Source organism: Lepus europaeus, chromosome 1, assembly GCF_033115175.1.
Source record: "Lepus europaeus isolate LE1 chromosome 1, mLepTim1.pri, whole genome shotgun sequence".
Taxonomy (NCBI): Eukaryota; Metazoa; Chordata; class Mammalia; order Lagomorpha; family Leporidae; genus Lepus; species Lepus europaeus.
In genome coordinates this window covers 26,718,639-26,735,681 of record NC_084827.1, presented here as the reverse complement: position 1 = coordinate 26,735,681, position 17,043 = coordinate 26,718,639, and the positions used below count along the sequence as shown (strand labels likewise).

The 17,043-nt window shown below is 40.5% G+C and overlaps 1 protein-coding gene across 3 annotated transcripts in view; it reads right to left on the bottom strand.

Moving 5' to 3' along the window:
- AASS (aminoadipate-semialdehyde synthase) overlaps positions 1 to 17,043 on the bottom strand; it is a 68,496-nt gene that overhangs the window by 10,325 nt on the left and 41,128 nt on the right. For all 3 annotated transcript variants that reach the window (XM_062206607.1, XM_062206531.1, XM_062206583.1), the window contains 6 exons: positions 16,438 to 16,559; positions 16,121 to 16,247; positions 11,495 to 11,605; positions 11,297 to 11,405; positions 9,711 to 9,851; positions 4,083 to 4,250 (listed from right to left, as the gene is read on the bottom strand). In XM_062206607.1, the coding sequence (XP_062062591.1) occupies positions 4,083 to 4,250; positions 9,711 to 9,851; positions 11,297 to 11,405; positions 11,495 to 11,605; positions 16,121 to 16,247; positions 16,438 to 16,559 (778 nt within the window). The remainder of the gene's footprint in view (positions 1 to 4,082; positions 4,251 to 9,710; positions 9,852 to 11,296; positions 11,406 to 11,494; positions 11,606 to 16,120; positions 16,248 to 16,437; positions 16,560 to 17,043) is intronic.

Below are 17,043 nucleotides of genomic sequence, written 5' to 3'. Positions count from 1 at the left end.
GGCTGAAACTACAGAGATGAAAAACATAGTCCTCACCCAAGAAGAAACTACAGCCCAGTAGAAGGGTCAGACAAGTCAAGTAATCCTTGAAACAAGATGAGCAAAAATACATGACCACCAATGACTAACCTAGAACAGTATAGAGCTATACCAGAGGCAAACACACTGCATTGGGGCAACAAGGAGAAGAAATTCACATAGATTGAGTGGGAGCTCCAGAAAAAGGAATTAGGAAAGATTCCATGGACAAGTACTGTTAAGCTGGGTCTAGAAGGCCATGCATAGACAGAGTAGGAGACAGGCCAAGGTCTCCCTGTCATATGTGAAAGACAACCTCTCCTCTCTGACATTGCAAAGAACAGTCAGATCACTGGAGGGTTTCTGACATTTCCTAGGATGGGGGCACCATAGAGATGAACACTGAGATATCTCCCTTCTGAGAGATTCTATAGAGATGACACTCATCTATACATAATCTTGAGAGTTTTATTCAATTCTTAAATAATTAAAAGATTTTATTCCTGTGTCTTCCTATTTGGCAAAACATTATACTAAAAGCTATCACAAAATACCAACAACTGGATACAAAAAAAGAGCATTTAGCACAGTGGTGAAGACTCCACTTGGGCCACTTGCATTTCATAATCAGAGGATGGGTTCAAGTTTCCGCACCTCCACTTCGGATCCAGCTTCCTGCTAATGCACCTGGGAGGCAGCGGATGATGGCCCAAGTGCTTGCCCCACTGCCATCCTAACATAGGAAACCTGGATGGAATTCTGGGCTCCTGACTTTGGGCTGGCCCAGCCCTGGCTGTTGGAACATTACGGGTAATGAACCAGCAAATGGGAGATCGCTCTATCTCACCATCTTTCTCACTTTGAAACAAATTGAAAACAAACAAATAAATAAATAAAAATTTTAAAGAAATCTGCCAGAGCTGGGGTTGGTATGGCATCAACTCAGGCTAGACTTTCTACTGTGCCTAAAGGCCTATGAAAGAGCCAGTTTCGAGATCTCCACAGGATATTTTTAATTGATGTCTCGTTTGATTGCTGGATGAGAAGGATATTACATTCACAAAACTATATCTACCAGGAACTTATAATATTTTATAGGATGCAATAAAAAAACACATAAAAATACAAATAAAGATGCTGAAAAGTAAATGCGAAGTGCCCATAAATGTATTCTAAAAGTTAGGAAATGTAGTGGTTATCTTTTTTTTTTTTTTTTTTTTTTTTTTTAGAACAAGTAGGAGAACAGACCTGGAAGCCACTAACCTAAGTGAAATAAGTCAGACACAAAAAGAAAAATAGTACATGATGCCTATTATATGTAGAATCTTAAAAAAAAAAAAAGCCAAATATGCAGATGAATAAAAAATGGTAACCAGGGTCTTGGGGAACAGAAGGTTTTAGGGAGATGTAGGTCAAAAGATACAAAGTAGGAAATATGCAGGATGCAAATCTAGAGCCCTAATGTACAATGTGAGGACTACAGGTATTTAACTGTACTGTAGTTGGGATTTATGTAGTTGGGTTTTAGCTGTCCTTACCACAAAAACTATATGAGAAGATGTTTATGCTCATTTACATCGGTGTGGAATCCTTTTCACTTTCTACATATATCCCATAACATCATATTGTATACCTTAAATAAACACAATGAAACTTTTATATATGAGAAAAGGAATAAATCAGAACTAGTCATGGACAGAAACAAGGCAAGCCAGAGGCCAGTCTTCCCACATCAACACTGTGGAACTAATCTCCTTCACATATGAATACTGCTCCAAGTGTCCACTGGATCCTGCTGCCACTTCATGTAGTGAAGGAGAATAGAAAGCATCTTTGCTGAGGGATTGGTCATTTAACTCACATGGTATAGGGAGGCTCACAAAGAACAGGTCTGAAGCAGACCAAGGGAAACAGTGCAGGTGTCTGGGGCACAAGCCCCAGGCAAAGGTATAACAGCATGTCAGAAGGTAAGACAGGGGCCAGCCAGCGCTGTGGCATAGCTGGTAAAACTGCCACCTGCAGTGCTAGCACCCCATATGGGCACATGTTCAAGTCCTGGCTGCTCCATTTTCAACCTAGCTCTCTGCTACACCCTGGAAAAGCAGTAAAAGATGGCCTGCACCCACATGGGAAACCCAGAAGAAGCTCCTGGCTCCTGGCTTCAGATAGACTCAGTTCCAGCCGTTGGGGCCAATTGGGGAGTGAACCAGTGGATGGAAGATTTTTCTATCTGCCTTTCAAATAAATAAATGAATCTTTTAAAAAAAAGAAGGTAAGAAAGAACAAGAAGAGAGTGCATAGAATCAAAGCCCATCTCTGACAGTCCCAGGATCCTTATATCACATAGGAAAAAAGGTAATTAGTGAATAATAGATAACACACAGTATCACCTCTCTGCCCTAGGAAACTTCACAGGACAGATGTAGCTGAAAACAGATTTCCGTTTTTTAGATTTATTTATTTATTTATTTGATAGGCAGAGTTGGGGAGGGGGAGGGAGGGAGAAGGAGAGGGATAGGGAAAGGGAGAGGGAGAGGGAGAGGGAGAGGGAGAGGGAGAGGGAGAGGGAGAGGGAGAGGGAGAGGGAGAGGGGATCTTCCATTCATTGGTTCATTCCCAAAATGGCTGCAACAACCAGGGCTAAGCTAGGCTGGATGCAGGAGCCTGGAACTCCAGCCAGCTCTCCCACGTGATTGGCAAGGGCCCAGGAATTTCAGTCATCTTCCGCTGCTTTCCCATGAGCATTAGCAGGGAGCTGGATCAGGAGTGGAGCAGCTGGGACTGAAACATGTGATGCCAGCATTGTGGCATCACATATGTGGCAGCTTAAACCCAGTGCCACAAGGCCAGCCCTGAAAGCAGATTGCTCATTCTTGGAGGTGCATGTTTTTTATGGATGCTGCAGCACCCTTCCCCCAAAGTCGTCACCTCCAGAGCCGCAGACTGAGTTTATTTGATATTTGCAGATAAAATTAGCTAAGGACCTTGATGTGAAACCAGGACTTAGGGTAGGCCCTAAAGCCAATGACTCATCCTACACAGGAAGAGCAGAGGACACTTGAGACATATGGAAGAAGGTGCCATGATGAGGGAGATGGAGCTCAACCGACGTGTGTGACTGAAGGCGCCAACCCTGCTCCCAGCTGAGTTCAGCAGATGCCTTTCTGTTCTTTCAAGCCAGTTGGAATCAGCAATGCTAGGAAATCATTACACTGGTTGTCTTGATTTAGGCATACTTAAAACTGTTCTTCCTGGTTCACAAATGTATAGTAAACGCTGTATTTACGTTTCTAGAATGTACTCTGTATTTTGTGGTTAAAAATCTTTCAGATTTGCTTTGGGGAAGCCCCTCTCAGTCCACTCCTTTTCCCCAGTCCAGTTCACATTTTTCCAGTGATGCTACTCCACCTTCAGCTCTAGGGATGTACCCAGCATGCCAAAGCCGATTGGCACATTTTATCCCACTAACCTCAGGGACCAGTACTAGCCAACAAGACAAAGGTATATATTCAACTATTAGAATGATGTACTGTTTCATCTCCACTGGATTTGAACCTAAGAAGCCATGGATGGTGCCACTGTGTGGAACTTCAGACTGCTGTAACTCTGGAAGGAACTGCTGAGATACGAACAGACATGGGGTCCTGGTGTGGTCCTTTGCTCCCCAAATGTCACTGAGCCTGAAGCTGGTCCTCCACCTAACCCCATCTCCTAACCAGTCAACAAGTTCTTCTGCTATTTTAAGTCTCTTAAAACAGTCACTCACAAGTTTCCTGAGAAAATAGACTCCAACTTATTTTAGCATCTCAATTATTTTGATTACTACAGAAAATTAATTCTATGTACCATTTATATCAAAGTAGTAATAGGAGCGAATGTTTTGCCTAGCAGTTAAAATCCCACATTGGGGGTGCCTGGGCATTTGGAGGTGAACCAGTACAAGAGAGCTCTCTCTATTTTCTCCCTCTCTCTCTCCTTTTCTCTCTCTCCTCCATCTCCTTCTCCCTCTCTTTCTCAAATAATGGCTTTTAGAAATTTAAAAATACAAAAGTATAGATGCTTACCTGATATCTCAGCGTCCCTCGCAACAAAGTGTGAGCAGATGGAATGCCATAAATCTCTGCATATTTTGTGCTGTCTCTGTTAGGGTAGCCTTCCAAGTTTAATCCTGGGAAATAATCCATGGCAGTAACTGCATCAAGAAAGGAGACTCCCCCTGCTACGTTCACAACCTGAGGAACATCAGAAAGGCACTGGTGTGATTACAACAGCTTCTTCCCCTTGGGTTTGTCGGCATTATTTGCAAAAAGAAGCAACTGTGCTCAGGGAAAAATGTTTAATGAAACCATCATAATCCACATCCCATATTCAAATTGTTCCACGAATGTAATTCACAAGGCCATCATTCTCCCAAGCTTTCAAATCTCACTTTCAAGCATTTAGTTTCTCCTAGTATAAGGTCTTTTAAAATTTTTTCTTACTCCCAGGTAAAAAGGCAGTGATTTATGTCCCAACAGAGTTTGCTTTTTGGAAAAAAAAAGAAGACAAATAATAAGCCAAATGTAACAGCTACTCATTTAAAAGACTTATATGATAAAATGATGAGTATATTATCAATTTTTCTTTACCCTATGCCCTTTTGGATGGCACACCAGCTACCACTCTTGTACATTTCATTCATATAACTAGCATATTTTGAGCACCTACTGTGTATGTGCCAGCAATCACACAAATCATGGAAAGAACAAAGAGAGTGAGAGTGATTAATAAGAGAAATTACTGTATTGCATTTACTCCTTTATTCCTTCAACAAGCGTTTCCTGAATATCTACTAAGTTCCAGAAGCTGTGCTAGAGCAACACTAAAGAGCTCACAGCCTAGAGTAGCAAACCTCTGGCGTTTGTTGAGAACACACATATGGGAGGTGTTAGTGGAAGGGGCAGCAGAGGGCAGCTCCCCCTGCACAAGACAATGCGTTGAACAAACAGCGAAACTCAAATAAGTGCTCCCCCTGATTGTATGGAATTAAATCCCCAATTCTCAAGCTTATCTGATTTCTCAGCACTTCTCTTTATCCCTTTTCCCAACACACACACACACACACAGAGAGAGAGAGAGAGAGAGAGAGAGAGAGAGATGAAGCTTTTTGTTTTCTTTTTTTTTTTTTTTTTCATTTTAATGAAAGGACTAAACTTTATTTTAGCTTGTGAGCTTCCTGATTGTCCTTGAGATAACAAAAAGCATCTTGGAAGATAAAATCAGAGCTGAGAATTCTGGTTGGGGCTACTGGTTGTACTGGATTTTTGTCCTGACTGTGCCTTTGGACACTTTTTTTTGCTCATGTCTTTAAAACTGCACAAAACAACATTGCACAAGGGGTCTAATATAAGGCTTTAAGGTAGATTCACAGGAATTTCCTTGAAGGAGTCATTAAACATAACGATCCTGATCCCTGTAGTTTAACTGTAGATGGGCTCTGTGTGTTCCTTGCCTGAGGCTCCAGTCTGGAAGGACAGGAGAATACTGCCCACACTGTGGGGACCACTGGAGCCCTTTTAGACCAGGATTCATGCTACAGGGCATTAAATGCCATCTAAAATGAAAGAGTGTGAACCAGAAGCTTTTCATTTAATTTCCCGTAAGCCCTTCTGGACGTCACAGTATACATTTCCAGACAGACCATTCCTCTACCATTTCTTGAGCACAGATTTCTTCTGATAGGATTCTAAACTTTAAAAAATCTAATCAAGAAGGCACAAGTTAACTTAAATTTAGTCTCCACACTCGTCTCACTTCTGTGACCTACAGCAATTCAAAGGTTTATTTCCTTGTTTGAAGATTAGGGAGAAAAGTTAAAGAAAAATTCCATAAATACCATGACATTCTGGCACCTTGCCAACGAGAAATATGTCAGCTGGTTCATACAATGATCATGAACACAACCAGGAAATGTGAGCTGAACAGTAATGATTCATTTAGAGATTGACAGATGGCTAGGCAATGTGGCCCCCAAATGACAGGTAATCAATGTCATGTGACATCACATCAGAGTTGTATCTTTAGTAGCATATCATGGAGTTCAGCAATAAGCCTTTTTTGACACTGTATTAATGACTTGGATAAAGGCTGAAAGATATATTTTCCAGTTTATAGGGAATATGTGCTTCTTTATGTCCTGTCAGTATTCATACCCAAGACTCATTCCCTGCAGAATTAGTGGTTAATTACTCACTGTGACAGGTTGCAGGCTTCTAAGTCTAACTCTTCACTTACCCACATACACATACACACATCTAACCACTGAGCATCACTGTCATGTGTTTTAGAACAAATATTCAAGTCATCACAATAAATTTGATCACTAAAAACAAACATGGAATCACACGGATACGGATGATTATATATTATAACACAGAAAATACATAGATGTCACTTATTCAGGCCCACTCTGTACTGGCTGCACTATACACACTGCCTGTAACCCATGAACTAATGCATTTTTCAAAGGTGAAAACTGAGATTGGGAGAATCACCCATAAGCAGATTTTTAAGTCATGTCTTTCAAGCCCCAATTTCATGTTCTTTCTGCTCTACCATACTGTCCTCCTAATTAGGTTCATTTCTGGATTAGTGTCTGGAGAAGAACAGTGACACAGGACAGCACTGCAGAGCAAGCCACCTGAAAACTGCTTGATGAATGGCCACAGGCAGTGGGAGAGAATTCCTACAAGGGAGGGGCTGGGGCCTGCAGTCAGGGTGCAGCAAGGCCTAGCAAAGAGAGCTCGACAACTCGTCTTGAAGCTACGTTTGCAGAGCAAGCACAGATCTTACTTAGGGTATGAGTATGTCTCGCTGGGGTAGTTTGGAAGAAGACACTGAAGGAGATGAGGGCAAATCCCTGCCATGGTGCTCTCAGATGCCATGTAGGCATGAATGTATGTTACCAATTCAGGGCAGGGGGTAGCTAGGAGAGGGCTGGCCACTGGCTCCGAGCATGTGTATGTGTTAAGAATCACATTAGAAATCGGGAAGGATACCATTGGCAGGAAACTATGGCAAGGATATAGGATGAAGAGATACACCCCAATTCATAGATTGGTCCAGCTGCTGGAAAAGTTTAAGGCTTCAACTTCAAGTAGAATCCAGAGAGGTTCTCTGGCTGCCCCATTAGGATTGTGTGAATTATTCAAGGGCTGCTTCATTGCAAAGAGTGATGGTAGCAGAGCAAGCAGAGGGACAAGGGAAGCTTAACAACCTGGCTTGGGCAACAGACTGGCACACTTGAACTGCTGCCTGAATAATACAACACCCAGAACATCTTCAGACATCAAAGTGTCTGACATCCAATTGGGTCCAGACAAAAGAAGAGTGAACAGGACTGGAGTGGTCAGGAAAAACTCCATCTACAAGAGGAAACTCAAACAAGACCTTGGAAAAATATCATCTTAGCAAAGAAAAATATCATTTTAGCAGAGAAAAGTATCATTTTAGCAAAGAAAAAAGGAAGCACTATGTTTTTTCTTTGAATCCTCCAGCGTGTCAAAGACATGCACACAGCACTCCTTTATACAAAAGAAGGTCAAGATGGAAGCAGGAAAGCTTCAAGTAAAAAAAAAAATGACTTTTACTACCTGAAAACAACCACCAATTTAATTCAGCTGGAGACTGAAACAACCTGACGCACGCAAGCCTGGCAAGCTACTGTGAAGCAGCTTGTGATCTCTGTGACCTCCCTGAGTCACACCACAAGAACCCTGAAAAACCTGGCAGTGTTCTTCTCTTCAGACCAGGAACCCCAAGTTCATCCTCCAGCAATGACAGAGCCAGGGCACAAGACCAGGCCTGCTGGCATCTGAGGCCCCGCTCTCTGTTACATAGGCTGCACTCCATTGATCCTCTCACTGTTAGCATCTCATCAGTTATCATACAATCTCTTGAAGGTAGGCATTTTGTCCATCTCAACCACAAAATTGTCCTGCTTTCAGTGTTACTTTATGCCAGTCCTGGACCAGTCTCATTTCCCAGAGAGCAGGAGGTACAAGGAGCACTTGGATGGCAATACAAGAAAGGACAGGCCCCAGCACAGAAAAGGATGTGTGCTCGGAAAACAGCTGGGCTCCAGGCCCAAACCTTTAGGATTCATAGAACTGGGGAGTTGCGTGGAACACCAGTGCTCACATCACACAGAGGAGCCTGGTGTCCTGCAGACCTTGTCCCCGGCCTGGTCTTTGGTAGCATTGTGAGGGATACCAGTCCTGTTTCTTACCAGCATCAATCTGAGGCATTTACCAGTGCTTTTCAGTGCAGCTGTGTCCTAACTCAGTTGTTGTCAATTGAGCTGCACATTAGAATTACAATTGAGCTGCACATTTCAGAAATCTCCAAATTTTGGCAAACCAGGATCTTTGAGGCTGGGGTCCAGGCATCCACACTTTTTAAGCAATCCTGGTGACCCTAAAGTCTGTAGACCTCGCTGTATGTCATAGGCACCAAAGACCCTGGCTGATAAAAACATTCACGTTGCTTTATAAAGAATTATTTCATTTTATTCCCAAATACATGAAGATGCACAGATACACTGAGAATTCACAATACTGAAGCCAGACTAGCCCTGTGAAGACACATATCTGATCATGTCATTCATCAGGCCCAGAACTTGGTAAGGCAAGTGTGGTGCGTGGGACACACAATTCAAAGAGGCACCCTCATCGGTCTTGTCACATGTTTCCCCCAGTATGAGAGTTTCTCCTGTGGTTAAGAGCATAAATGAGGAAGTCAAACAGCCATGATCTGGATACTGGCTTTGCCTGTCATGATCTACTGAGCTGTGACTGAGTCGTCTGAGCTTCCTACACCTGTTTTATTTTAAGCCAGTTGTGTTGTGAATGGCAGTACCCTGCCTGGCTGGCATCTTCTACCCTTTAAGGCTAAGCATACCCTCTTCCCCAGTAGTTTAGCTTCTCCCTCACTCCCTCACCTCTTCCAAAGCCAAATCAACTGCCCTGTCTTTATTTCTGTGGCAACTGGCATACTTTAGAACTTCTCCCATTGAATTATAGTTACTTATTCCAGTTTCTAATTTTCTGTCAGTAAACAACCTAGGACAAGGAAAAGAAATGGCTTTGGAATTAGTTAGGCCTAAATTTGAATTCCAGCCAATGACCTTGGACATTCTAGATTCCTTATTGGAAATGCTAAAAATAATGCTAAACTCTGAGAGTTCTTATGCTCTAGTACCCAGAAGTTGAGTTGAAGTGTTACCCATCAGTCCCTTTCCCTTTCCTACCAAACACTTCAAGAGTCAACACTCATCTAGCTGTGAGTTCTCTGAAATCAGGAATTGTGGAAGCCTTTGATGTCTTGCCCAAAGTTCAACACGTAGTAGCTGTTCAGTAAACGTTTAGCATGCTTAAATAACTCAAAAGATGGCTATTATTTACATGTGTGAGAAGTAGACAAGTGAACTGTCAAATAGTAGAAAGAGCTTGCATGAAGGCCATGAAGGAAGAATGAGCTGGGAACCATGAAGAGCCCACACTACAAGGAACAGAAAATACACATTGGAAAATACCCAAGGAGGGACAGTGGGGAAACAGGCAGCACAGCCACTATCACAGGGCCCTCATATCAGGGAAAGAGTGTGGACTTTCTAGGCTGTTTGAATCACTGAAGCTTTCCATGGTCCCCTTCACCTTGCCGTTGAGCAGGTAGGTGGCAGGCTGCATTATGTTCATCAAGACTCCCACTGGACTCCAGCTGAATTTATATCTCAAAGGGTTGTCTGAATGTTCTGGGGCTGGAAGCCCACCACAGTAAGAAACGTAAGATTCAATCTGTAAATAAAAGAATCAGCAAATTAAGAAGAAGAATGAATCGAAGTAGTTAATTGAGGACAATGACATGAGGTGAATTTGTCAGTTTTTTTCTTGCCTGAAGTAACTAAAGCTTTCAAAAATGCATCTTCAGACTCAAGTAGCATTCAATAAAATAACAATTATATTTTACAACTACTAAAAGGAAAAAAATTACCTCTAAAGGCAGTGTTAGGTCAATTCTGCTTAGTCTACTGACTTTTGTATTCAATGTAGATATTTGATGACATATATTCAAAAAGTTCAAACATTTAATCTGAACATCACATTTACATATCCAATGGTAGTCATGTGTAAAATATTTGTACATCAACAGATTAATGGTATTTCAAAGGCTTTTCTCTGTCATTTTTTTTAAAAAAGATTCTTTCTTCCTTCCTCCCTTCCTCTCTTTCTCTCTTTCTCTGAAAGCATTACAGAGGGGGGTGGTAGGGGGAGATCTTCCATCTTCAAGTTCATTCCTCAATGGCTTCAAAGGCCAGGGCCTGGCCAGGCTGAAACCAGGAGCCAGGAGCTTTGTCCAGGTCTACTACATGGGTGGAGGGGCTCAGGCATGCCGGCCATCTTCCACGGTTTTCCCAGGCACATTGGCAGGGAGCTGGATTGGAAATAGAGTAGCTGGGACTTGAACCAGCACCCACATGGGATGTTGGCACTACAGGCTGTGGCTTAACCCATTGTGCCACAGTACCAGCCCCCTTCCCTCACTTTTAAAAATCAAACCTTAATACAGAATCTCCAAAGAAATCTGAAATCTTTATTAAGTCAATATATTATAGTAGCTTCTGTTTATCAAAAACTTATCAAAAAACCACATTCTAAAAATGCAGTTGCTGCCTAAAACCTGGACATGTTTAACTATTTTTTCATTTTAAAGAAATTTATTTGGAATCTAGGCAATTTATGAACTATAATACAGCAGAATCACTAATAAAAGTTACAGAAATATTATTTCTATATCTAAAAAATTAGACTTTCTGGATATTTTCATAAATAGATCTTTAGGTATATAGGGGCTCACCCTGAGGCTGGTGCTATAGCATAGGAGACTATGCCTCTGCCTGGGGCACCAGCATCCCATATGAGATATATATATATATATAGATATATATATAGATATATATATAGTGTTCCAGTTCGTATTCCAGCTGCTCCTCTTCCAATCTAGCTCTCTGCTATGGCCTAGGAAAGCAGCAGAAGATGGCCCAATGCTTGGGCCCCTGCACCCATGTGAGAGACCCGGAAGACACTTCTGGCTTCAGATCCGCTCACCTCCAGCCATTGTGGCCATTTGGTTAGTGAACCAGCAGATTGAAGACCTTTCTGTCTGTCTCTCCCTGTCTCTGTCTGTAACTCTACCTCTCAAATACATATATAAAATCTTTTAAAAAGGGAGGGGGGCTCACCGTGGCTCCTGATTCCTTGGCCTTGTCTATTGTTTCCATTGCCAACATATGATCAAGGCCAGGATCCAAACCTAATTCACCAATGACTGTGATACCAGCATCTTCTACACTGTAAGAGGTAGAAAGAGGAAATATTGGATATAAATTAAAAACAATGCCATAGATTCATATCCTTTGTTGAAACTGATTGAAACTTACCTCTTTTCCAATTCTTTTAGCGCTGGTGTGATGTAGCTGGCAGTGATCATGTTAACTTTGTTTGTGATGCATGCCTTGGCCACAAGAGGATGCAACACATAAGGCAACAAGCTTAAAGACAGAGGCAAAAACTAATCAGAAACTTATTCTCCAACCCTACCTTCTAATGTACCTTACCCTGTGCTAAAGCTCCATTCCCAGTCTCTGTTCTAATTGAATGATTCTCAGAAGTGACCAATGGACTCCCTGTGGACTATAGGATATATTCACCCTGTTGTCAAGTCTAAAGCACTTTCAAATTCCCCTCACCCAGCCTTTCCACTTCCTCCCTCAATTTCTTTCATAAATCACGTATGGCACTAAAGGAGCTATTGTAATTCTCCACTCAAAACCTTTACTTTTCTCAGCTCTGAATCCTGACTCTTACTACGCCTCCCACTTGGGAAGTTCATAACATCCATCCACTCCCATCCAAGTCCTATACAATTTTTAAAAATGCCTGAAAAGTTACTTTCCTCCAAAAAGCTTTCCCAGATTCCCCTAGAGTCAGATCTCCTTCCTCAGCAGGTATCTAGCTATTTCACACCACTTAATGGAATTTATTCCATTTGTCCTTATATTTCTATGGATTTCTGTCTTGGGTTTCCTATTGAAAAAATAGGCTTGCTGTTCTTTTTACCTCCCCATGTTCCAGACTAGCCCAAGGTAGCCTATGTGTTACATTAAATAGTAGAGAATCTACGAAGGGACCTGGGAAGAGATGGGCTTTAATGATATTGATTGGTGTAAAAGCTATGAAAAACAGCTAAAATTCCACATGGTGAGCAAAAAGATAAAGCTGTTCATAAAACTCAACTCAAACTGGGTTTTCTAAAAGCTAAATTTGCCATGTTAATTTGGTGCTGACACTATACAATCCCCTGCAAAATAGTTTTAATAAATATCAACATAAGTGAATATATCCATATTCCACTCAGAGAATAATAGCCTGTCAATTCCATGACACTATATAAATTCTATTAGTCTATTTAGTAAAGCAGTATAGCACCACTGACAAAAAAATGAATACTGATTTTAAAATGATCTCACACTGTATCACTGTACTTGTCAAATTCATGCTGCATATTTCAGATTTTCTCTATTTTACACAAAACAAAATAAAACTACTTCTTGGGCATTTTTTCTTCCTCAGATTGATAGACTCAAGTATTGCTACTTAGATTTATTATCATGTAGAACAAAATTGTTACATATTTTACATGTATCAACAACCCTAGGAAACACTTGATCTCTATGTTTTTGGCTTTTTTAACCAAAAATTATTATTACCAAATTTGCTAGCCATTTAAAAGCAATTGAGCAAAATATATGCAAAACTGTTAGAATCAAGATATTAATACAGAGTATACAACATCATTATTTTTTTTTTTTCATTTGAGAGGCAGTTATGGACAGATAAAGGGAGAGACACAGAGAAGGATATTCCACCCACGGGTTTACTCCCTAAATGGCCGCAACAGCCAGAGCTGAGCCAATCCAAAGCAAGGGCCAGGAACTTCTTCTGGTCTCCCACATGGGTACAGGTGCCCAAGCACTTGGGCTGCCTTCTACTGCTTTCCTAGGCCACAAGCAAAGAACTGGATTGAAAAAGGAGCAGCCAGGACACAAACTGGCACCCACAGCAGATACTGGTGCCACAGGTGGAGGCTTAGCCTGCTACATAACAGCTCCAGTCCCCAACACCATCATCTTAATAAGTGGGGATTTTTATCTTCACACTGAAAATTTAAGATCTAATAATATTTTTTAAGATTTATTTATTGATTTGAAAGGCAGAGTTACAGAGAGGCAGAGGCAAAGAGAGACAGGGAGAGGCCTTCCATCTACTGGTTCACTCCCCAGATGGCCGAAATGCCAGAGCTGTGCCAATCAGAAGCCAGGATCCAGGAACTTCTTCCAGGTCTCCCACATGAGTGCAGGAGCCCAAGCACTACTGCTTTCTTTTTACCTCCCTATATCCCAGACTAACGCAAGGTGCCCCACGTGTTACATTAAATAGTAGAGATTCTATGAAGGGACCAGGGAAGAGATGGGCTTTAATGATTTTGATTAGTGTAAAAGCTATGAAGATGGCTAAAATTCCACATGGTAAGCATCCTCTACTGCTTTCCCAGGGCACAGGGGAGAGCTGGATTGAAGTGGAGCAACTGGGACTTGAACCGGCACCCATATGGGATGCCAGCACTGCAGGCGGTAGCTTTACCTGCTAGGCCACAGCACCGGCCCCAAGACCCAACAATATTTTAAAACATTGACATTATCTTCACTGTTCTAATAATACGCTGAGAACTAGAATGATAGGGCTTTGAATAATAGGGCTGCTTTAGACAAAAGAATTAGAGTTTATAATATTTTGAATACAATAAAACAAGCACTCAACAGGGGACATACCTTTTGAACTATCTTAATTGACTCAAACTTAATCTAAATGGTTGGAAATGTCAATTGTGAAATACATACACAAAATAACAATCTAATTTTCAGAAATGCATCAAAATCAAGTACTACGCATTTAGATCATGAAAAATTAAAGGTGAAAAATTAAAACCATAAGAATTTCACATAAATATTTTGTGAAACATTTCTTTACTCATTTTGTCTTTGTAATCCCTATCACAAAGTTTACATCGAAACACCTTTCTCCTCTTCTCTTAAAACATTATTTAAGGAACGCCATAGAAAATAATGCTTAATGGCATTACTAAGTATAGAAAGGCCACAAATAAGAAAAACTTTAAAACAGAAGGTAGATTTTGCTCATGTTGAATCTTACTAAAGAGCACTAGTTTGCTAAATTTTAAAATTTACACATTTTAGTAGATAATTGCATTATCTTGTCATATTTTCTACAAATTTCAATCCAAATCTGTTTTATGCTTGGTTCTTTCTGTTCAATAAAAAACAATGAAATATTTAGGTATCCAGGAATGGCAGGATAAATTGTTTTTGTTTTATTCAAAAAGAAGGTTACGACATTTTATCTTAATCAGGATTTTTTCGTACAGACAACGTCTACTGGTCAGAGTCAATTTTTGCTGAATAATAATTAATGTACATGAAATTTGTATAAATTGAGCAAAATTTTAAGCACCCCAAAGAAGTCATATTTAAAGATATCAAGAGATAATTTAAAAGTTCCCACATGTTATTGTGTCTATTTTCTCAAGTCTGTTTTTTTTTCAAAGTGGGACTTACAGGATTTCCTCCAAAGATACCTCCAAAGACACAATTTCAATCTGATCTAAGAGCTTTTAAGCAGTCACTTTGAGTGAGCAGGTACTTATTCCTTTAATCTTGCAAAAATTGTATTCTAAGGGGCCGGCGCCATGGCTCACTTGGTTAAAATCCTCTGCCTTTGGCGCCAGCATCCTATTTGGACGCCGGGTTCTAGTCCCGGTTGCTCCTCTTCCAGTCCAGCTTTCTGCTGTGGCCCGGGAAGGCCATGGAGGATGGCCCAAGTGCTTGGGCCCCTGCACCTGCATGGGAGACCAGGAAGAAACACCTGGCTCCTGGCTTCGGATCGGCACACCGCCAGCCATAGTGGCCATTTGGGGGATGAACCAATGGAAGGAAGACCTTTCTCTCTGTCTCTCTCTCACTGTCTATAACTCTACCTGTCAAATAAAAAAATATTAAAAAATTGTATTTTAAGAATAAATGGCTATTCCTATCACTGTGATATTTCAAAACCTTTTGTTGTGCTGTATTTAGAATGAGGTCTTCATTGTTATTAGGTGGTAGAAAACACTCTATTTCAAGATCTCTTCCTATAATAAGCCTGAAAGTGTTCATAAGGCTAGAGAATCTATTAATTTTACTTAAATTATATAAGTACAAGGGATAGACACTAAAATATATGGGACATAAATATCTCATAACCCATAAATACCTCATAACCCAACTGTTGTACTTCTAGGAATACTTATCAGATATGTAAGTATATGATTACCAAAAGATAAATACTAAAGTGCATGTAACAAAATAATTCATAATATCCCAAAACAGCTAAATATCCATCAATAGTCAAATGAATAATCATGGTATATTCATGCAATGGAATACTACACAGCAGAGAAAAATTAAAAACTTATAAACAATGACACAGATGATTCTCACAGTCAATGTTGAATGACAAAAGGCAGCCACAAATGAGGATGTTCTGAATTATTCCAATTATATAAAGTTTGAAAGCGGGCGACAATTGTTTTATATATTAGAAGCCAGGATAGTGTTTACCTTTGGAGGTAGGGTTAGATAACGGAGAGAGGTACAAGAAGGGCTCTGGAGTACTGCTGGTAATCTATTATAGAAGGTGAGTGGTGGTTACATAAAAATGCATTGTGATACATCTGGCCTTTGTGCACTTTTTGGGTACATCCTGCTTTTAAAATTTTTAATCAGAGATGAGAAGGGAAGGGGAATGGAAGGGGAGGGAAGGGAAGGGATGGAGGGGAGGGGAGGGGAGAGGAGGGAGGGAAGGGAGAGGAGGGAACAAAAAGGGGGAGGGAAAATAAAATAAGAGAAATAAAAACAATAAAATACACAGAACTCATTCTTAACAGATACCTGATGACAAGATCCTGTGTGGCCACCAAGGAATCCAACTTCTCTTCTTGTTTACCAATGTTCATGCTCACTGGATTAATATTATATTTCTTGCCCAACTGTTCAATTTGATTCTTCATATCAGAGCCTATTTCAAAAATTTTAAAAGTCCAACTTTAAGATTTATACCAGTAATCAGAGCAAAAAAAAAAAAAAAACCCACACACTTAACATCCAAAAAATCATTTTTCCATAGAAATAAAATCGTCACCTAAAATTCACAAGGTGAACATGACAAGAAATTAGCTTTTCTTCTTCAAAAGTTAGGGCGTATTTACCTACTGTTATTTCTATGTTGTTGTCTCTTGACAGGTATTCTAATACAGGCTCAGACACATAGCCAGACCCAAGAACCAAGACCTTTTTCTTGGTGTCCATTGAAAGTGACTGAGCACGTTCTCTGTTTCCAAAAAAAAAAAAAAAGGGGGGGGGGGGAGAAGAAATTAAAATTTGATTTTTTTTTAAAAATAGCAGAATTTTGCCCTCCCAAAACCAAACTAAAATCTTGACCATGAAACAACAATTTATCCCTTTACTAACAATAAGAACTTCCACAGGAGTTTCCTGTATGAATGTTCTCATTACGTATTTCAGATTTTGTACAATGAGGAGCAATCTGCTGTCATCGCTGAGATATTCTATGTCCACAGACCATGAATTCCCAACATTTCTAGGGAGGTGCAGATGCTGGATGCTTGCTTGGCTTACCCACAACTGAGTAACTTAGTCTCACTTTTTATTTGCCAAGGGACCTGATTAAAAATCATGTTAGGGGCCTTACATTGGAAACCTTATTTCCTCCTTACAACAGTCCAAGTGGAAAACAATTTGAGGAGATTATTGTTAGCCATATTGGAAATTGCTTTGTCATATATCTGTAGGTT